This window comes from Puma concolor, chromosome A2 (genome assembly GCF_028749965.1).
Source record: "Puma concolor isolate L17-30 chromosome A2, mPumCon1.1.hap2, whole genome shotgun sequence".
NCBI lineage: Eukaryota > Metazoa > Chordata > Mammalia > Carnivora > Felidae > Puma > Puma concolor.
Window position 1 is genome coordinate 133,780,184 of NC_141668.1, and position 23,252 is coordinate 133,803,435.

Here is a 23,252-nt window from a genome sequence, read left to right on the forward strand (position 1 = left end):
CAGAATACTGGAAAAAATTCAATTTGATTGGAGATAAAATATGGGGAAAATAAACGTTACTTTCTCTGAAAAACAATTTTTCTTCCATAAATTATATCTTTATAACAGCTATACCTATCAATTTCCTCCCCTGTAAGATTTCAAACAATTTTGATATAAGGGGGAACATCCACTCCAATCAAATATCATGAACATAAAACCAACTTACTCAAGTTGTGATTGTCCTTTTTTTGCCTCTCTTTGGCCAATGCTCTCGCTTCAGATTCTGTGGGAAAAATACACGCTGTGCACGTGAATGAAGTAATTAGAAACTGGAACGGTTCAAGGCACACAATGATGTCAACTACAAAACACCTCATTTTCTAAATATATAGAAGCTTATCTGACCAGATTCTAACAATCCAAAGAGGGTTTTTCAAATTATCATTCTTAAAAAGCTTGCATTTTTTCCAAAGCAATACTTACGAAATAAATGCAAAGACTTGGCTTCTACAAAATGGTAAAAGACCAGTAACAAAGATGTCTGACACACTACAAACATACAAGAGGAAAAATAAATAACCAGAGAACTAGGGAAATTTGCAGCTGATATTCTATTATCAGTGAAATTTTCTTTTCATGCAACAGAACTTTGAGGTTATTTCTTCGAGGCCTTTGTAACATTGACATAAAAAACTGGGTACAGAAGCTATCACATTGGCTCTCTGACTGGTGGAAATGGACTCATTTTTTCAGAACTGGGAGCCAGGTTCCAACAGAACCCGCTGGAATGAAATTATGATCCTTAGGAGCAACTATTTTCCTAGTCTGGGTTTATGAAAACAAACAGAGGAATAGGGTACTAAAGGATTTGGAAGCAGCTCTATTGGAAAAGATGTATTTGCATAGCAACTCTTGTGAGTTCTCTGTGATGAGGGATTACTTTGCACCTTTCAGGACAGCAAACCAAAACAAGAGAGAAACAGTCCTTTGACTAATCCTGGGATTCTAGAACCTCTGTTATTTCCTTTTCAGAAGAGTTATCTGAAAGATTACACTACCTTAACTCAGAATCTTACCCCAAAATAGAAACCTTTTTAGCATAACTCATAGCCACTAAAGTATGTATGTATGTATGTATGTATGTATGTATGTATGTATGTATTATGCATGTATTATTATGTACAAATAAATAATTCAGAAGCTAAATTATTTCAACTTGGAAGTTCAATCCAAATGATTTTCTATTTGTTTCTCACATGAGCATTACAGACAGCTTTTATTCATACACCCTCCACTTCACTATCTTATTTTTTGTTTTCTTGCTTTATTTCTAGCCCCCCACCCCCGCCTTTTTTTTCAGTTTGCCAGCCACACACCATGGTTTTCTGCCTTCCAACTTCAACCCACTAACTGTGGACCAGCTTTGGCCAAGGCAATCCGGTGAACTTCTCTAACATCTGGTAGCTTCACCCACATCCTCCCCAAGGGGGTGGACTCTTGGCCTGGGGGGTGGGGGTGGGAGAGGTTCTTTCTCAAGCCTGGATACCCCCTGCAGCCTCAGGATCTTCTTTAACATATCATCCTAAGTAGCTGCTAGCCTGTGTTTGGTTAACAATTCTATATTTTAAACCTCCACTGTTCAAATCACCATGTGGTCTCTGCTTCCTGACCAGAATCTAACACAGGTGGAAAAACCAAACTTAAGAAAGATAATTTTTTGCCTGTAGATCAGAACTGACTCCTAAGCTTTTGGCTACATCATACTCCTGCTCCAACTAGCAGTGTTCAGAACCCTAATTCCTGTCTATTTCTCCTTTTCCTGCCGGGAATGGTCATTTTCTATGATAGAAAGTGATTCTGGAAGTGTATACTTCATTATATCTGCTTACTTTCTTTAAAAAATCAACGTCTACCCCTTACCTATTTCTCTCATTCCCACCTGTTGCCTCTGTTGTTTTCTTTTGTTTTTGAAGAAGCAAACACATAATTCAAAACCCCACTTTGCACTTAAGTTGTAAGAATTCTGATCATGTCACGCTAACCACATTTTATCATTACTTAGTATAGATCTCGGCATTATTTTCTAAGAACTTCATGACACTGTTCCTTCCTGGTAGGGTTCCTACTTTTTTGTTGACTTCCGATGAGTTTTAATATTAATTAGTTTTATCCTTTATTTAAAAACAATTTAATGTTTATTTATAGTAGAGAGAGACAGAGTACGAGTAGGTGAGGGGCAGAGAGAGAGGGAGACAAAGAATACGAAGCAGGCTTCAGGTTCTGAGTTGTCAGCACATAGCTGATGTGGGGCCTGAAGTCAGGAACCACAAGATCATGACCAGAGCCAAAGTCGGACACTTAACTGACTAAGCCACCCAGGTGCCCCAATTAATTATCTCTTTTAAACCAAATCAATGTTTGTTTTTCCAAATGTCTTTCTCTTGCCACTATCTTCTGAAATATTTTTTTTAAAAAGACACCCTTGATCAAATAGGAATTTTTCACACCAAATATATTTTCCGTATTTTCAGCGTGTTCACGTAATCCTGCAAGATGCAAGGACCAAACATGAAAAAGGGGGATAAGGTGAGGGCCATAAAATTCAGCATGATAGAATGCCAGTTCTAATGTCGTTTCGTCATGTTTTAATGGCCAAATGCTCTCCCTAAAGCGTTAAACAAAATGGTGAAATAGGTAATTTCACACATGCCCCAGGAACAAACAATACCCATTGCTCGGTTTTATAATCTATTTTTTTACTCCGTGTAATAAATCTTTTGCATGTGACTTAGCAAAAATAACAGGAGGCATCTGAAGATGTTAAGAAATTCATTCTTACCCTATCCTGACAACTGTGGGCTTGAATGTATGTCCAACAAAATATCGGCCCAGGGTTCTCAAACGCAAATGCTTCTAGGGGCTTAGCACAAACACCAGATGGGTTAGAGACATCTGATCATTAAAAATGTTGCCTAGTGCCCCCAGCCCAAAGGGGACAGCAGCCAAAGACACAATGAGGGGTGTCATGGAGTTCTAACAATGCCATGGAGTGACAGCAGCCCCAATTCCCAGTACCTCAAATACTGGAAATTTCCAAGTATAAATCTTCCATCTTAAAATATTGCTCAATGTTTTCACCACCGCATAGACCTAAAAAAAAGTATGTCTACGAATTGGCAAGAGTCTGGAGGTCACAATTTTGAGAACCGTGTTTGTCAGGAAATCAACAGAAAATCCCCAGTAAGAGGCACTCTTGCCAGGATTTACCTGTGAGCTCCCTTTTTATGTTGGGAAGGTTGGCTGGACAGGAGTTGCTGATGGTGAGGCCTGGGGGTGGCAGTCCCTGGTTGCCATAAAGATCAATCAGATTTCCAGAGACAGGTAACTAGAGAGAGAAAAACAGTGATAGAAACAAACTGTTGAACAGCTCCTCATTCAGCTAGAACCCGTATCGATTCCGGACTTTACTTAAAAGAAACGGTAGGATGCAAAAAGTCATTTTTTTAAAACAGGAAAGCACGACATGTTTACACTTTTTCACTCACTCAGAGACATGGTCACCTTAGCTCATTCCCTTTGAGAGAAGGAAGGACGCGGAATCTCCTACCCATGAGATGGCTATATTACCAGCTTATACGTACATTTTGAGCGTGCAGACAATGGATAATGTGGCAAACTCACTATCTAGCACATCCAGGGGCATACGCTAAATGTTCAGTAAAGGTCGGCTATTACCGTAAAACAGGGTTCTGTGTGGCATGACTTTTTCACCAAAGCACGTTTTTCATCAAAGTCATTTTTTCCATCCCTCTCCTTTTTATCTCTCTTCACTATAAAGAGCACTTTTGCAGCGGAAAAGCACTGAGAAGTGTTCTCTATTGGCAAAGAAATGGTTTCCTCATTGCTAAAGGAAAGCTATTTTCCTTGAGAGTGAAATCTTTCGCAAAGCCACAAGAGGGAGCCCACTGACTTTAATAAAAGAACAAAACATACACTTAAAAAAAAAAAAAAAAAAGGAAAGTATTTAGCCTTCTCAACCTAGCTTAAGAGTGTTTTTCTCCAGTTCTGAGTTGAATCATTTGAAGTAGTGAACTTATTTCTGCCCCCAGTGCTGCTTTTCCTGTACTGAGTTCACTGGAAGAGTCTGATGTGCCCGTTTTTGGGCACAAGAGGGGCCCCGGACATTTCCTCTTCCCACCGGCTGAAATAAAGTTCTCAACTATCACTCTGGGGACACAGTTAAGTGACCTCACTTCTGCCACTGCAGAAACTCCCCATTCCCAGCTTAATTCAAACACTTCCTGTAAACTATTAACACCGTGTAAGAAATTGATCGTTTAACCCTTCCTGTCCTTGACTATACACTCTAAGTTTTACTCCACGTCTGAGAAAAGTGAATGTTTACTGACCAAGGGGCTCCAATAAAGATGACATTGAAGATTTCACCTTTCATTTTCTCCAGTGGCTACTAACATACAGATAAAAATATCTCACAAAATAAAGATAGAAATGTGTTTCCCTTCATCGGTAGCCTTCGACCATCTATCCACCATGGCTTCTAAGTATGTGCTCTATGAAATGAACCCCGAACTAAACCCCAAATGAAAGAGATGGGGGAGGCTTATACTTTCTGGCAGGTAAACAAGGATACCAGCTCTAATATGACTGGGTCCTGAGGGCAGGGAGGACAGACAGATCAGCAGGACACCTCTCTCTCTTTTCCACTCAGTCTTTTGCTTCTTTTTGAAGGCAGGATGTATGTTATGTATATAAAATGTACTATATATATCCCATTATACAGATTCATATAAACAATGCGCTGTGATAACTTAAAATGTCCTTGAACCACAAATTCAAGCCCCTCTAGCTAAGAACCTGATCAAAAGTGACTGTGATTATTAGCTGTCATTTTACTAAGTGGTTTTATTTGAAGTAGGTCACCTTCTTAGGGTCAGTCTCGCCTTGTGTGTGCTCAGTTGTACTCCTGTCCAACTTAAGACACCAGAAGGAAGGGGGTGCAAATCTCTCAGCACAGCACTGTAAAGAGTTAGAGCATCAAAACTTCTAAAGCTGCTATGACATCTCATAACCCCTCTGGATTCCTCCTATCTTTCCGGAGTTTCAGATCTTTGAAGAACTACTGAGTATTAATAAACTAAGGATGTGGCTTTAAAAATTCAATGCAACAAGCTAAAAAAATATATTTCCATTCCTCTAGAAATACAAATCATATCTATTATATTTTCAAATGCAAACTGTAAGCAACACGTGCAATTGTGTTATGATGATGATTTGTTAGGGAAAATTAATAGACAAGACACACATAGAGAGCTTTAAAAAAAAAAAAACCTTTAAGTCACCAAAGGACTTACAGTGAACAGATATCTGATTATAAGCTTTTCCAGGACAAGAACATATTTTCTAAACATATTCTAAAGGAAAATGTGTGTACATATACCAAATAAATGCAGACTCACAGGGAAGGGAGGGAGGGAGGGAGACAGAGACAGACAGACATGGAGCAAAAGAAACAAAAACTGGGAACGAGACAGAGACAAAGACTCAGAGTAGGGGTGGAAACAGGAAGAGAGAGACACATGTGCATATGGGAAGAGAGGTGGACAGACAGATGGAGAGACATGCAGGATGGCGGTGGGGAGAAAGAGAGCAAGACTGGGGACCCCCGGAGAGAAATGGATTGGGGGGGAGCTGAAAACTCCAGGAAAGATTACTGTGAATGGCAGGGAGTGACAGTGGGGCCCGCCAAGAAGGGAGATGAATTAACATCTCTAGAACAAGACGCCTTATCGGGTACTCCACTGAGACATCATTACTTCCAGTCCCCAGAACGGCTCATAAGTGTCCACCTACTTCTCTGCAAGATTTCCTGCTCTAGCTGCTTTTCCAACACTTGCCGAACAGGAGCTGGCAGCATGTACCTTGCCGGAATATTTTGCTGGGGACAGTTTTTTGTGTGGGGTCCTACTCTGGGCCAGGTACAGAACTAGAAAGGCACTCTGTGGATGTCACCTTAACAGCTTTTATGGCAGAAAAACCATGGGGCTAGCTATGTGTGAACAGAGTTTTGTGGTAGGAGGTTCATATACTATATTAATAACAGTATTGGGGGAGGGGTAGTGTCAACCTGCTGATAAACCAATTAGAAAGTGCAATTTTCAAGTCATCTCCAACTGGATCTAAGCAAATAAAAACCTAGTTGCTCACTAGCCAAGTATGGATGCTCAAATTTACGCATTAGTAGTGCAGCCATTCACAGGCGGGCTTAGGAGCCAGAGAACTAGCTTAAAACCTGCCTGTGTTACTGACCTGCTGTGTGATATGAACCTCTCTGAGGCATGGTGCCACCTCTGAAGAGTGGTGATCACATCACCCATCTCACAGGGTTGTGTAACAATCAGAGGTAACAGGGGGTGAAACACTGTATTTAAGTGATCAGTACACTGCCAGGTTTGGTAACATTATGATTTTCTACAAAGTACTGTATTCCCAACCCGCTCTAAACTTGGATCAATGACACCACATATGCCATGTTAATTACTATGTAGCCTGTCAACCACTGTACCAATTTTGCCAGGCTGCAGTGCAAATCTAAATATAGGAATCAAGGGAACTACAGGGCTGTATTAACGGCTCAGTGTTCAAATCGAGGCTTCTCCATTGGGGAGCCCCTCCCCTTCTCCGAGGGTATCTGTCAACTTCTAGAGTCATTTTGGGGTGTGACAACTGGGGGGGAGTGGAGGGTACCACTGGCATCTAATGGGTGGAGACTGGGGATGCTGCTAAAAACATCCTGCAATGAGCAGGACAGCCTCATAACAAAGAATTATCCATCTCGAATGTTAGTGGGGCTGAAGCTGAGAGACTCCACCCCTAAATGGTGCCTTATGTTGTGTGTGTTAATGGCTGTCATTCGTTGAGACTACTAAGTGGAAGGTTGATTACACATCATTCTGGGGTGCCTGGTTGGTCAGTTAAGCTACAACTTCGGCTCAGGTCATGATCTTCCAGTTTGTGGGTTTGCACCCCACGTCAGGCTCTGTGCTGACAGCTGAGAGCCTGGAGCCTGCTTCGGATTCTGGGTGTTCCCCTCTCTCTGCCCCTCCCCCGCTCGTGCTCTGTCTCTCTTTCTCTCAAAAATAAGTGACATTAAAAAAAATTTTTTTAGGGGTGCCTGGGTGACTCAGTCGGTTAAGCATCCGACTTTGGCTCAGGTCATGATCTCACAGTCCATGAGCTCAAGCCCTGCGTTGGGCTCTGTGCTGACAGCTCAGAGCCTGGAACCTGCTTCGGATTCTGTATCTCCCTCTCTCTCTGCCCCTCCCCTGCTCATGCTCTGTCTCTCTCTGTATCAGAAATAAATAAAACACTAAAAAATTTTTTTTAATTTTTTTTAAATAAATACAAAAATAAACATGGCTTTCTAATTACAAATTGGTCATGCATATTTAAGAAAGGTTCCCCTTCTGGGTTAGAAAAACTGCCCCATAAACATAGCCAACATTTATAATTAAGGCAAAATAATATCTTTGAAGCTAAGGAAGAGGAAGAGGCATCTTCTGTTAACATGGATATGTCGTGGGGCGCCTGGGGGGCTCAGTCGGTTATGCATCCGACTTCGGCTCAGGTCATGGTCTCATGGCTTGTGAGTTCGAGCCCCGCATCGGGCTCTGTGCTGACAGCTCGGAGCCTGGAACCTGCTTCGGATTCTGTGCCTCCCTCTCTCTCTGCCCCTCCCCCGCTCATGCTCTGTCTTTCTCCCTCTCTCTCAAAAATAAACATTAAAAAAATTAAACAAAAAAAAAATTTCACTTCCAGCATAGAAGTGTACAATGTCCAGATCAAAGCCACAGTCTGGTAGGGACAAATAAAGAGGGGGTGAACGCCTATGGGTCTGTGCTCCAAACTTGGTCTGAATTGTGTTCTTCAATGTTCTGCTCCACCAAAATGAATATTTTTCCAAGTAAATGATCATTGTAAAATATTATTATTTTCTTCTTTCTGGATGTTCCCCTTCTCTGAATCTCAATTGAGCACTGTGAGCACAAGTAAACTGGGACTTTTATTCTTTGTTTGTAATGGTACAAGAGGGCCCTTGTGCTCTTAGAACAGTTATTTCTAGACTCCAATTCCCTTAGGATAGTTTCCTCTCTAAGTGTTCCTTCCACTTTACTTTTTTTTTTCAAGAAGTTAACTTGAAATAAAGCATATCAAAGAATCAAATAAACGGAAAAGAAACGCCTAACATAAAGAACGTGAAGTTTAAACTCTACTGTCGGGGGCAGAAATTAAAATGTGAGTGACGTGTGGTAGCTTTGTTGTTTCTTTTGACAACCCAAGCCCAGGTTTATCAAGAATAAGAACTAGGAACCAACATTTAGTAAGTGCGTATCAGAATCAAGACTCTTCTAAATGCTTTTTGTGGATTAGCTCTTGACATTTTCATATGAATTCTATTGTCTTAGATGCTCTTATTATTATTATTCCCATTTTCCACACAAAGAAAGTGAGTCAGAGAGGTCAAATAACTCACTCAAGAGTATGCACTCAATTCAGCTGTCTGGCTCATGATCTGAGTTCCTAATCTCTATATTATAGGGTCTCCACTAATAGCAAAATGCTGAACCGCTTTGGTCATGGTCTGGTTCTGCTGGGGTTACCTTTAGACTTTTTCAGTGTGCAAATATAGAAAAGTAACGAATGCCTGGATAGTAAGCGACATCTGAGGGTGCTACAGGTGACTCCAGCCCTGGCTGGGAATTAATTCAATGCTGCCCAGGGCATCTTTCCCACCCAGGAGCTCCCCTGAGATTGTGCCTCTGCTCCCGAACTACCCTCCTCTATTCAAGGTCTGACACAGTCTTCTCTTTCCAGGTTGGGAAGCTCTATGAGCAGAGGTAGGAAAGCTCACTCATCTTCATCCACAGCACTTCACTCAGGGCTGGTGACACAGTAGGTATTCAGTAAATGCTAATTCAATCATAAAGTTAGCTTAGGAGCAATCAGATAATCAAGAAATAAGGTTTCCATTCTAATGTAGAATGACTGAGGAGACATGGGTATTCAGTCTAAAGGAAAGAAGCAGGGGCGCCTGGGTGGCTTAGTTGGTTCAGTATCCAACTTCGGCCAGGTCATGATCTCTTGTGAGTTCAAGCCCCACGTTGGGCTCTGTGCTGACAGCTCAGAGCCTGGAGCCTGCTTCAGATTCTGTCTCCCTCTCTCTGCCCCTCCCCTGCTCATGCTGTCTCTCTCTCTCTCTCCCTAAGAATAAGCATTAAAAATAATAAAGGAGAGAAGCAAATGGGGGTCTTGAAAACTGTCTTCAAAAGGTTTGTCATGAGGGGGCACCTGGGTGGCTCAGTTGGTAAAGCTTCCAACTTCGGCTCATGTTTGTGGTTTTGAGCCCCGTGTTGGGCTCTGTGCTGACAGCTCAGAGCCTGAAGCCTGCTTCGGATTTTGTGTCTCCCTCTCTCTCTCCCCCTCCCCTGCTCAAACTCTGTCTCTTTCTCTCTCTCAAAAATAAACAAACATTAAAAAAAAAAAAAACAGAATACATTAAAAAAAGAAGAAGAAGAAGGATTGTTCTGAGGACAAGTTCTCCATGAGGCAAACTGGGACCCATGTCTAGAATTCATACAGAAACTCATTGTAACATCTGAATTATAATTATTAAGTATGATGTTATTTTAAAATAGGGGCGCCTGGGTGGCGCAGTCGGTTGGCGTCCGACTTCAGCTCAGGTCACGATCTCGCGGTCCATGAGTTCGAGCCCCGTGTCGGGCTCTGGGCTGATGGCTCAGAGCCTGGAGCCTGTTTCCGATTCTGTGTCTCCCTCTCTCTCTGCCCCTCCCCCGTTCATGCTCTGTCTCTCTCTGTCCCAAAAATAAATAAACGTTGAAAAAAAAAAAAATTTAAAATAGAACTAGACACATTATAGATGCTCAAGGAATATCACCTGAATAAAATACTATCAAAATTACTTGATAGTATAAAAAATTACTTCATAATTTCGATGTTGTTAAGTACAACTTGTTTCCAATGCTGAATGCTACACATACTTTATGAGATGACCATGTGAGGCAGGTACAATTATCAGTCTGATTTTACAGATGGATAAATGCAGGACTTCAGGAAGCTACGTAACACGCAAGATGACAGAGGAACTGGAAGGCTTTGGATAGGAACCCAGATATGAGCACAAATCCCCAACTCTTAACCATTGTGTTTTCCTGCTTGTCTTGTGAGCTAGTGCATATCCTTCTTTAGAGAATTTCAAGAAGATGCATGACTGATTCTATGTGTGTATGCAGGGGAAACGGAAGATATATAAGGGAAGGCTAATGCACAGAGTACTCGGTTGGCTCAGATGACTTCAAAGGTCCTCATTATTGGAGAAAAAATTTTAAATGATTTATAAAAAAAAAATCATGTTAAGTTTATAGTCTTCCTGAGTGCGCCTGGATACCACTCGACACCACTGGCAAAATGACCACCTTCATCAAGCAAAGTTCCTTTGGGCTGATTGGGCCATTGCTAATAATTGCAGCGAGGGCATTGAAAACATTGTAAACATACCCATGTTTCCGAGTATATTTATACATTCCACAGTGCAAGCTCTCCCAAGTGTTTTGCTCACATTCATCCCAGGATTTCGACTGCTGACAAGGGTAGCCCTCCTCACAAGAGGCACAAAGTTGGAAGCAGAAGGGTTCCGACTGATGCCAACTAAGCGCTCCAAGAGGGTGGGGAGACTGTGGCATGGAAACATCTGTCAAGATGGCAGAACATCCAGATCTTTCAAAAACGGTGGGGGGGGGGGGGGTGGTGTGAGTTTAAATGGGGAGGAAGTTGACAAAGACTGAGGATCCTAGAAAAGACTTTGGGGTTTCAAGGGGGGTTGTCACCCTTCAGGACTTCAGGTAAGTGAACTGAAAGAAGTGAAACAAGATGGAAAAGAAAAGAAAATGCTACCTATAAAACTTGAGTGTACTATAGTAAACTATTTTGGTGTAAATAAGCAAGGGCTATCATATTCCCTGGCCATGGGGATTTATTTATAGGAACTTATGCTCTAAAAAGATTTTCTATTGTGGTAAAAATTCCTATAACATAAAATTTAGCATCTTACCCATTTCGAAGTGTACAGCCCAGGAACGCTAAGTCTATTCACATCATTGTGAAACAGATCTCGAGGACTTCTTCATCTTACAAATCCCAAACTCTGTACCCATCAGAGAAGAACTCCTCTCACATCCCTCTCTCCTATGGAAATTAGCCTTTCAAATATAGGTTATTCAAGAATATGATAGCCCCGTGGCATTGATCTCAGAGGAAACAAAATAAGATTGGACAAGGCATTCCAAAGCCAATTGAAGAGTCTTGTCTCTGACACACCCAAGCTATGGAAATCTGTGCAAGACCAGAGAACCTTTCCTAATCCTAAAAACGAGGGTAATGATACTACCCCAACTTGACTCACAGAATTACTGCAAGGACTAGAGTCACAGAATTAGTATAAGGACTAAATAAGACCTACAGTAAGGCTTTGGCTAAGTGGTAACATAAGCCACCACTCTAAGGAGTGAAAAAAAAAAAAAAAAAACAATACAGGCAAGGCTCCAAATTATAGAGAGAAGGAAATTTAATAAACCACTGCTTTATTAACTAAAATTGAATAGATTTAGATGAAGAAAGGCAACTCAAACGTCAGTCTATCATCTGTGAATAGTAAGGTACCACCTTTTACTTTAAAAGGTGCATTCATTTGTCATGCCAAGGAGAATGCTACTGTAAATAGTATACTCCATAGTATTGCCCCTGGCAGCGGGCACTATGTTGGTCACTAGATGTCCGGGGGAAGCCTGTTGTCCTAGTGACAGTGGACTTGGAAGCCAGGGAACGTGGAGCTTTATCAGGGGGTTACTGATAAACCCACGAGAAATTCTTAATTTCTGATTTCAAAGTCACTTATTTGTGATCCTGAGACAATTCCTTGGTTTAGTATTAATAAGTTTCTCAATCAGCCACTTGCAGACATAAACTAAAAGCTCAGGAAAAAAGGAGAGAACACTGGCAATAACTCAAGATATTCTTTAAAAAAAAAAGTCATCAATACCGTATTTGCCATCTGCAAAGCAGGATCCATCAAGCCCAGGATTTCTTCATTATAACTTGATTCTAGGCTAATGATGTCATCAATTACATCATCCATCTGTAGGAATAAAAGGGCAATGGAAGAGACAAATATAAGCAAACACTGTACAAAGCAACCCAAAGAGAGATCCATGATTCTCTTCTTACCCTCAACACTGAATGCTCTTCACTTAGATTTCTAAGTTACCATCCCTTCCTGCCAAACAGGAACATCACTGAAGTTCACTGACACTAACCAGTGATAAGGATGACATCGGTAACCAGTGCTTAGTGAGGGATTACTAGGTGCCAGGCACCGGGCTCAGGGTTTTGGACAGGTTCAATCATTCCCCCCTCACAGTAGCCCCATCAGGGTAGGGGCTGTGAGTATATCCATTCTCCAGGTGAGATGAAGGAGAAGCACCTTGCCCAATGAAGAAGAGTTGAACCCATTCTCTCAAGCACTATGTTCAACTGCCACTCCTAGACAGGAAAGCTGGACTGGGAAACCTCATCTTCAAAGACAGCTGCGATTTCCTTTTTTTCTCTAAGGACTATATCCCATAGCCTTTGTAGACCCTCCTTGAAGTAAGAAAACACAGGCGGTCACTCAGACCTTTGCTCTCCTACGGACTTGTGTGGGGGGTCACTGTGGCTCTCAGGCTACTGGCGAACGCTGCACCGATCTTTACGGTGACTTATATAAACTAAGCGTCTCCTTGTGCGGCTGCCAATGTGCACGGGGCTCCCCCAGGAGTACACCAGGACGGGGTTATCATTACAGTGGTGGAGCTGACAGTCCCTCTAGATCAATTTTATTCCTCAAGTACCAAAACATCAGTTATGATAATAAACAACAGTGATTACATGTGCCTTGCAGCAGTTGCACAGACAAGGCTGTGAGAACATTTCGTTGTAAACACCTTATGTATTTGAGCTGGGTATGTGCCTGTGTGTCTGCGAGCATGCACTCAGGCTTGAATCTCAATAATGCTTCGCAAGTACACAGTGAGGTCTCAGAGCTCAGAGGAATGCTCTTCATGTCTTTTTGTCATTTCCAATGAAAGAGGACAGGCCCCAATGTCACAGGGCTTGTTGGAATCCTCATTCTCCCGCTTTCTGTAGTAAGGGCAACGCCCTCAATTTTTAAAGGCCTCAACAGGCCAATCTGGAAAATGGGGTTAATAATACTCCTTGTCTTATTGGATTCTTGTGAGATCTCAGCATAAAGTATAAAAAGTGACTCAGAGTGCCATGGATATAGTAAACACCCAAAAAAATGAGAGTTATTAAGTGACCTCTGACAACGATAATTGTGGGTTGAACAACGTCCAGCACATCGTTTGTTTAGTTTCATTTCTAGATTGACCAGTTAGGTTTGTTTGCTTCTATGGGATGATTTTCTAATTGAGTCGAACAGTCAAATGGGCCAGGGGACTTATGCACAACCTCTCCTTGTAAATTTTTAGGGAAATAAAATTAGTGGGTTTTATTGATAGAGTAGAATTTTTATTTTTAATAAAATAGAATAGAATTTTTTAAATCATTTCTTTTTCTGATTTAAAAAACACTAAAGCAAGTTAATAATTGGAACTACAGAAAAGTAAAGAATTTTTCATTGCTTATTCTTCTTTCTCTCATATATCTATACACACATTGTAAAATATATAAATATGTTAATAAATGTTTGTGGTGTTATTTATACATCTATTAAACAGGATGTCACAGAAGAATCTCTAATCACTTGCAAAAAATCCATGAAATATTATTAAACTAATAAATTTCAAATGCAGGTTTCATGAGAGTCCATTTTGTAAAACAATATGTAGACCTTTCTCCCTCTCTCTCTCTCTCTCACACACACACACACACACACACACACACACACACACACACAAACACGCATATCTTGGTTTTACTAATAGCCTATTGAAGTTGATATCCTACAAATTTGTGTAACACATTGATGACGGTACCTAAATGAATACAGCATTTTACATTTTATGTCTCACAATTTATGGATTTCAAGCACTTTTTAATCACTTAAAGCAACTTAGGGAAAATGTATTTTAAGTTTAATTTCATTTAGTTATTTAATCATGCGCCACAACGAGGAAAATGGCCTTGCTCATAGCTTTCTCCATTTAAAAAAAAAAAAAAATCAATGAGGGGAAAAAAACCCTGAAGTCATCAGGAAGGCGTGATGAGCCACAAATATAGATTCTCATTACAAAGTGTCACATCCTTGGGCTGCCGAGTCATTCAGTACCTGCATGCATGACGCTCGTGAATGTGTGTTCATAGTTGGGCATTCGCTTTCCGCCCTGTTTTGCTCTTCAAACTTATAAAATCCCTGTAAAAACACAAGCAAAATCAGCCCATGACTTGGATTTGCAAATGACTTTTCAATGACATGTTCACACGAGGCTGATGGCGCAGCAACAAGATGAACTAATAAGCTTTCAAACAAAGTAAAAGTGACCAAGAAATAAAATAGTGCACAAAGAACTTCCATCAAATCAGCTTGATAGATGACAAATATGGACAGAGAAAAATAAGACAGTTGGTTTGGGCCCAGGGGAAAAAAGACTGAGTCCCTCTAGAAACTAGAATACAGAAACTTCAGAAAAGTCACCTCTGAAATCACATGAACATTTCAGAGTACTGTAAAACTCCATTAAAATGAGGCTTATCATCTCGTAATTTGGAAATAACAGGCATTGAATCACAACTCTCCTCTCAGGTATTTTTATGCTTCAAATTTTGATGCAACAATTAGCTTGAGGTGTGTTTTGAATCTTGTCTCCAATCCAGCCTTTACAAAAGCAGATTTCACGGCAGCGGCAATCTTATTATGAAACGGAATTTATCTAGCAATTAAACCTTTGCTTCTCTGTTAAATTCTCATGTGCTACATTATTCAAATCCATCCACGCACATTCTGTGCTTTTTTTTTTTTTTCCTCTTCAACTCAGGGAGAAATTAAAATACTATTCCAGGCATTCACAACAAGCGGAACTTCTAAACCGCCTGTCCCACACCTTTTCTATTTTTGTTTTTCCTTCTCCACCTTGCCTTCTCCTCTCTCTGCATTTTCACTGCTTTGTAAATGGAAAGGCAATGAAGAGAAGAGAGCGCTCAGCTAACGGAGCGGAAACAGGGTGGGAGAGAAAGTGTCCTCACCTCCACGTCCCACTCAGGAGCGGCCAGGTGTCCCGTCCTGAGCCATAACCCAATAACCCGGTGATGGTGAGAAAGAAGCCGGAGAGCGGCAGCCACGTAGCAGAAACTGGGACAAAGGCCAGCGCGTGTGGCCCCGCAGACAGACTAGAGAGTCCACAGTCAAGTGTGGGAATAATATCCAACAGACATTCATTTAGTGTAAGAAGACAGGAGAGGGGAGGAGACATGAATTACCTCTTTTTCACAGTTGGAGTTAAGTGTGAGCATAGCCATGGGGCTGTTGGGTGCGCTGCTCCCCGGCACTGGTGGCATGACATGATCGCCAGGCTGGTTTGGACATGGCAAGCTCAGGACTTGGTTGGCATGTTTATTTGCTAAAGTGGTAGAAAGGTACTGCTTTACCTGCTGCCTTTGGGCTTGCTGTATGTGGTACTTGGTGGGGTTTTCGAGGTGGGTCTGCACCTGAACATAGCCACGGAGGGAAGAGAAGACAGCGCCGTTATTCGTGAGTTTCGGTCGGCTCTTTTCTCAGGCACAAACATGAGACTGGCCAGTCCACCAACAGAATAAATTATTAAGCCCCTGTTTATGTACCAGGCACTGTGCTAATGGATTTTGATATTACTGAAGTTTAAAGTCTAACTCTCAGGATTTGGGGTAATACTTTGCCCTGTTTTATTTCCCTGCTAATTAGCTGCACATCTCTTGGAAACCTTGTGCCCTTCTGCTCATGTCTAAGAATTTAAAATTTGCAACCATCTGTAGGGCAAAACTTTTCCCAACACAACTGGAAGGGCTTACTGAGATCAAAACAATCCAGAAAAAGGAGCATAACAATTTATTTTACTTTCTTTGGCAAAGAGAACAGCTTTCTGTTTAAAAACAACAACAAAAACCTCCTTAAGAACCAGCTGTAAAACGGTTGTAGAAAATAAACAGAAACATTCTGATGATTAAATCAACTAGTTGTAGATTAATTCCTCCCACTTTCATTTGGACATGATTATTCAACATTTTAATTAAGATCTTGAACTCAACATTAAGCAGTTTCTTTCAAACACCTCACACTTACATGTATGTGTTTTTAAAGGCATGGCTATTAAGGCACCAGGATATTTTTTCTCCTTTCTTATAAACAACACAGGATTAAAAATGGCTTAAAAAAAAAAAATCAGTGATAGTCAATTTAAAGTTACTTTTTCCTTGATAAATACAATTTGATCTTATGAGCTCCGAACAGGAGCTGATGGAGAGAGCACAGCCAGGCACTAGGGGGAAAAAAAAAAAAAAAAACCCTACTAATATTTACTTTGTTCAAAACCACACTGAATTACTTCTTATAGTAACAAGCAGTCAACAGCATTAAACTAGCAGACTTGCACTTATTGGAAAGAGTACGATAAAATGAAAAGGTGAATTACGCAATTTATTGCACTGCATTTCAGACACTGAATATGAATGAGAGTAAAGCTCACCTGATAGTGATTATATTCTAGCATTTCCAGCATAACAACGCTTTAGGTGGCCCCAATCCAACGAGAAACGGTAGACTATTCACTCCCTCTACTTTCTGTAATGCCGATTCCAAGACTGACTGGCATAGAGAAGGCACTATAAACAAGGTATCCCGAGACACCACCGGAAACTTTATCACAGCAGCCCTGCTTATAATAACCTAAGCTAATTAGTTATGCGTGTAAAAAAAAAAAAAAAAAAAAAACCCCATTCGCACAAGGGGCTTTTTTTTCTTTTCTTTTCTTTTCTTTTTTTTTTTTTTGGAAGCTCAACGAGCTTGGTCTTCAATATTTATATCAATTTTTCCCCCTGGCTTGACGTCATGCTTTTTTCATAAATATAAAAGAACCTTTTTAAGTGATGAGCTATCAAAGTCAAACTCACTGTCAGATCAAGGCTGATTCACTATTCATCTTTAGTTCCAGTAGTATTAATAGACAATGGTATTTCTCTTTCAGCAATAGGTTAAGAGCTAGATGCCCCCTTTGGAGAAGACACTGCCTAAAAGCTACTATTACACACGAGACTTTCTAATGGCCACATAACTCTCTAACTGGCAATTGCGCGAAGAGCGTCTCTGGAGGAGTCTCTGTGCTGCACTCAAGTTCAATGGCCTCATCCTATATCCTAGTCTCAGTGTGCATCTTATTCTTAGTTGCATGGATATGTAACTCTCCTACTAACTTTAAAATCAGGAAGAATGGCAACTACCCTAAGCAGAACAGGAAAAACATACACACACACGGGGCTGGATGTATATTTATGTGAAGAGTAAGAAATAAACGTCTCCCCAATTTCACCAAGGTGGGAAGCATGAAAGTGTTTAGCAAAACTCTTATTATAACTCTTAGGGATAAAGAAGAGTAAGAGTTATCATATACATGACCGATGTACTTATATCTTTACTCATTTATTTGCTCCATTATTTACTGTTATTATGTGCTAAACGCCGTGTGAGACACGGAATATACGTTGCGAACAAATAGATCTGACTGCCAGCTTCATGAAGCTTGTAGTCTGGGGTGAGACAAAAGAAGAAAAAGGCAAAGAAATAAATACCTAAAAATTGTGATAAATGGTTAATATTAACTGCTGAAATGGGGAGATATTTAAAGCATAAAAATTTGAAATTCAGTAATGCTGTCCAAATGCCCAGGAAAATGGAAGTTCTTTACGTTGACAATCTCAGAGAGTTTTCAAATGACTGATCTAACATGCACATAGAGGTTCACAGAGACATTTTAAGTTTATGAAAGGGTCCAGACACGATAATGATGAGGACAACAGACATTACTAAAATAAACATAAAATGAGGGCAATGCGTGTAATGTGCTTATTTCACTATTACACTTAGACAAAGAAAGGGCTACACATTTAAAAATAAATGTTAATTCACTGGCAGATCCTTGTTCTTTAATGAATTAGAATTTTATGCTTTAGTAAGAAAGGAAGCGACCTGCTCTCTATTCGGCATTGCCACTAAGCTCTTTCCTAATACCCAGGTTGAGGTGATCGGAGTTGAATGTACTCTGTCCCTTCACGGTCAGCGTCATTTTAGTTTCCAAACAAGTTGCGAACAGACTAGCTATACACACTATGCAGGAAGCAGAACATCTCCAGCTGTCTCCAGACACTGGAAACAGGTAACATAAATGAGGAACATGAGCTCTAGGGTTAATAGGAAGTAGTGAGGTCTGTGCCTAACTGGAACACACACGTCTCATCTAAAAGAAATGGCTGACATGAAACGTGGTTGACGGTGGCCACATGGGTATATCAATCCAGTCGAGATCTTCCAATTCTGAGATGTAGCTAGGCAATGTAAATTTCTTTTTGAAGTTAAATCTCCCAGGTTAAAAAACTGACATCCAGTTGTTTGACTTTCACACTGCATAAGACAAGTTAAACACATCTGTGGGCTGGACTCAGTCCAGAAGCCACTAGAATGTGGTCTCTGCCTCACACCACCCTTAAGGATAATCTTCCTATCTACATTCCCTGGGGGTGGCCTAGGTTCTGAGGACAAGTTACTGTGGAAATGCAGGCATTTCCTTGTGCTTCCCGGAGAGACAGCATGCCGAGCAGCACAGTTAAGAATTCGAAACCTGCATTCAAATTGTGGCTTTGCAACTTAACTGTTTAGATGACCCTCTGCAAGTCATGAACGTTTCCAGGCTCTCATCTCCCCACGTACTCAATAGGGATGATAACAGAGCCTGCATGATAGAGGTATTTCCGCATTAAACGAACACACATGTCTGACGATCTTAGCAACATAGCTGAAACATTGCAGTTCTCAAACGTTTTTTGTCTTAAGACTGTTTCAAACCATTCTAATCGGGAGTATTTATGTGAGTCCTAGCTATCGGTGCTTACCATATTAGGAATTAAAGCAAAAAAATCTTAAAATGCAAGATGACACGCTGCCGTACATTCCACTGGTCTTCAGAACAATGACATTTTAACACTCACGAAGCTTTTGTAAAACTCTTCTGTAAAATCGCAAGAGGGGCATGAAAAAAAAAGGAAAATAATCTGGTATTATGAAGACAGTAGTTGTGACCTGGCAAAATCACTACAAGGGTCCTGGAGTCCCCCAGGGCTCTCTGATCAACTTTGAGACCTGCTGATCTAGAACACAGGTTCTCGAGTACCTGAACCCTCGAACCTTCTCACAGCAATATTATGAGGCTCTAAAGTCCTGTGACAATTTTAAAAGCCATATAAATAAAACCATCCTAAATCATAGCTCCTCAGACTTCCCTTTAATTAATTTTTCAATAGCCAATCAAGCAAGCATACAAATGAAAACATATATGCAGCAGTAAACATCTGTATGACTGCCTGATAATTTTTGCATGCTGTTGACCTTCAGACTAACCCTCCCCAAGTTAATGAATTTGGAGAGTCAAGTTAGGTATTGCTGAGCATTTGAAGCACAGACCACAGAATAAAGCTAGAATACTTCATACTCTCTCAAAAGATACTCTTTTGTCGATATAAGGGATGTTTCATATAAATAAAGGATGTTAGCTATCACGTTAAAGTGCAAAACTCCAAAGGCTTTGAAATTCTTCTTCCTTGTTACTGCTACACTCTTTTTGTGCTTCTTCTGTTCTTCCTTCAGATCCTGAATTCATACCAAGAGAGGTGGAATGGATCACCTTCTAACTGTCACACTTTTGCTGTGCCACTTCCTAGGTGACAATGACAGGTTATTTTCCACCAGTTTCATTTGAAAAAGATCGTGGAGCACATCAGTGTGAGATGGTACCTAGAGAAAACTACCATCTTGACCGACAAAAGAATTCACTGGAGGGAAAGAAAGAATTCCCACGGGTCTTCTATTCCCTCTACAATTCGTAAACCAGAATGTAAATAATCAAGTTGAGGGAAGATTCCTGCAATCCTTTTAGTTCATAATCTATTTTTTTTCAACACGTACAGATTCAACACACACTTTTTCAACACAAAGTGCAGATTTCTTATTTTATGTTTAGGGAGAAAATGTGCCCTGCTGCTTAGCGAGTTTAAGGAACAGTAAAGGGATTGTAACTCCATCAACTGCTATCGACTACTGCCTCCAAACCACCATTCTTTTATACTGGTTTTTCAAATGACAATTTATAGAGACGGTCAACCAAGCAGTCACCATCCCTGAAAAACATGGCAGAACTGACAAAGCTAGCTTTCTTAAATGACTTGGGAGAAGACTTGTCCAGGGTCACATTTGAAAGGCACACGGTTCTTTTCAGTCCCACAATTATACGAATTGTGCCGATTATGCCACGAAAGAGGACTCAAGCCTAAAATACACGTTCTCCAACACTCAGTCATCTATTCTGTACAGTCTGTACAAGGGGATTCTTCACGGAAAATAAACATGAGGATACGAATCCTGACCTAAGAGAGAAAAGAATCAAAATGAGATGCAAACAAGAAGCAAAAGCAAAGGCGGCTTCCGTAAAGGAGACAGACAAGGGACTAAGGCTGACGAGCCCAAGCCCCTTTCCCTAGCCCGGGAGTCTGCCCACCAGGCCAGCTGGGTCTGCTCCTTATTCTGGTCTGGCCTGTCAACTAAGAATACATTTTACGCTTTTCCATGGTTGGAAAAGAAGCAGAAGAAGAAGATTTCATGATACATGAAAATGACATGAAATCCAAATTTCAGTGTCCATAAATAAAGTTTTCTTGGCACACAGCCATGCCCATTCATTTGCATATTGCCCATGGCTGCTTTCACACCGCAGCGGCAGAGATGAGTAGTCACAACAGAGCCTGCCTGGCCCCCAAACCCTAAAATACCTACTCTCTGGATTTTTACGGAAAATGCCAACCTCTGCTCTGTTAAGAAAGTTTCATCTAACTGGAATTCAGCTTTTCTGATGAAATACAAGTTTTAAGGAGGAAAGAACGAGGGGGGTTTTGAAATGTAGTACATGTATATACAATTTTGCGGTGGCTTCTCCAAATATCATCTAAACTGGATAAGCAGCCGGGGAGGAACACCGGGTGCACTCAATGATTCCCCATTTTAAAGACAGACAGAAACTCTGAAAAGAAGGTTGTGGGGCGCCTGGGTGGCGCAGTCGGTTAAGCGTCCGACTTCAGCCAGGTCACGATCTCGCGGTCCGGGAGTTCGAGCCCCGCGTCGGGCTCTGGGCTGATGGCTCAGAGCCTGGAGCCTGTTTCCGATTCTGTGTCTCCCTCTCTCTCTGCCCCTCCCCCGTTCATGCTCTGTCTCTCTCTGTCCCAAAAATAAATAAACGTTGAAAAAAAAAAAAATTTAAAAAAAAAAAAAAAAAAAAAAAAAAAAAAAGAAGGTTGTAAGACCTGCCAAGGCTGGACATTCAACCAAGGTCTTCCGCATTCTGTCGCCAGTGGCAAACCATACAAACACCCTTGGCTGTTGATGAATTTTAATCTAGGGCTTTAACTGAGCTAACAGGGGAAGATAAAACAATGTAAACCCACACGCACTCACATACTCTGTGTGTACACGCTCAAATATGTACGAATTTATATCCAGTTTCTCTGGCCTCTATATGTTCACACCATTTCCCATCACATCACTTTGCAGGATCTAGGCTTCTGAATTCAGAGAAATGAGTTAGAATTGTCTACAAAAGGTTGGGGCGCCTGGGTGGCTCAGTCGGTTAAGCGTCTAACTTCGGCTCAGGTCGTGATCTCACAGTTCTTGGATTCACACCCCACGTCGGGCTCTGTGCTGACAGCTCAGAGCCTGGAGCCTGCTTAAGATTTTGTGTCTCCCTCTCTCTCTGCCCTTCCCCACTCACACTCTGTCTCTCTCTCCTTCAAAAATAAATACACATAAAAAAAAAGTTTTTAAAGAAATGTGTACAAAAGGAGAGGACAGCAAATCTATTTTTCTAAAATGTTGATGTTTTAATAGAATAAACTAGACCAACTTTACCAAAAATGCCTAACAGGTCTTCCTCCCTTAGCTGATGACCTATATAACAGTATGCTTATTATAAACCACAAGGTAGGCATGCTTTGGGGTTAGGACAAACAATATTTAGTAGCCCCAGGGGAAAAAATAGAGTATTTATAAGTAAACTCCTACTATATACATTGTTTTTTCTTCCCTCCCAGACTAAACCATGCCAAAGGTCTGAGTATAAAAAGAACATCAAGTTTTTATCTCAGCCAAATAGAAATATGAGATTTAAGACTGGTAGCCGACTGTCTGCAGAGTATTTATAATCCCAAAATAAAAACGCAACTTTTAGAATCAAAGTCCTATGAGAGAAGCAGCAAAGCCCAATAAACTTAATCCATTACTCACCTTCATACAAAACTATGCATTTACAGGTCCTGTACTATAAAGATTGTATCAGCCATTATGCATGGATATGTCATACTAAATACCAAATTTTAAAACGCATGTTGAACAGAATTAACATTCATTCACTCAAAAATCTCTACCCTGTAACCAGACACTGTGCATTTTATATTCACTCCAAGCTGAGGCCATTTAAAAATAAAACTAAGAAGTCACTTGGATAACCACATTAAATATTCTTGAAAGCCTCTTCATGCAGTCTTTATAAAAAAATATCAGGGCGCCTGGGTGGCTCAGTCGGTTGAGCGTCCGACTTCAGCTCAGGGTCACGATCTCACAGCTCGTGAGTTCAAGCCCCACGTTGGGCTCTGGGCTGACAGCTTGGAGCCTGGAGCCTGCTTCCGATTCTGTCTCCTTCTCTCTCTGACCCTAACCCACTTGCATTCTGTCTCTGTCTCTCTCAAAAATAAACATTAAACAAAAAATTTTTTAAAGATTTAAAAAATAGTAAGAAAAAAATAAATAAAAATCATATGATGGCAACTGATTGAATACAGAAACAACTACAGAAGAAACCTTATGTTGATAGTTTTAACCTTTTATTTTGGGTCATTGC

General features: G+C 40.8%; 1 protein-coding gene across 11 annotated transcripts in view; it reads right to left on the bottom strand.

The window, feature by feature from the left end:
• The window catches only part of MITF (melanocyte inducing transcription factor), a 227,473-nt gene that overhangs the window by 19,072 nt on the left and 185,149 nt on the right, over positions 1 to 23,252 (bottom strand). For 6 of the 11 annotated variants that reach the window (XM_025922399.2, XM_025922392.2, XM_086697610.1 and 3 more), the window contains exons 3-7: positions 15,550 to 15,777; positions 14,402 to 14,485; positions 12,116 to 12,211; positions 3,250 to 3,367; positions 209 to 283 (exon numbers count right to left, since the gene is read on the bottom strand). In XM_025922399.2, the coding sequence (XP_025778184.1) occupies positions 209 to 283; positions 3,250 to 3,367; positions 12,116 to 12,211; positions 14,402 to 14,485; positions 15,550 to 15,777 (601 nt within the window). Of the gene's footprint in view, positions 1 to 208; positions 284 to 3,249; positions 3,368 to 12,115; positions 12,212 to 14,401; positions 14,486 to 15,549; positions 15,778 to 16,790; positions 17,017 to 23,252 lie in introns of those variants that run through there. The other 5 variants (XM_025922421.2, XM_025922407.2, XM_025922430.2 and 2 more) reach the window with 3 other exon arrangements.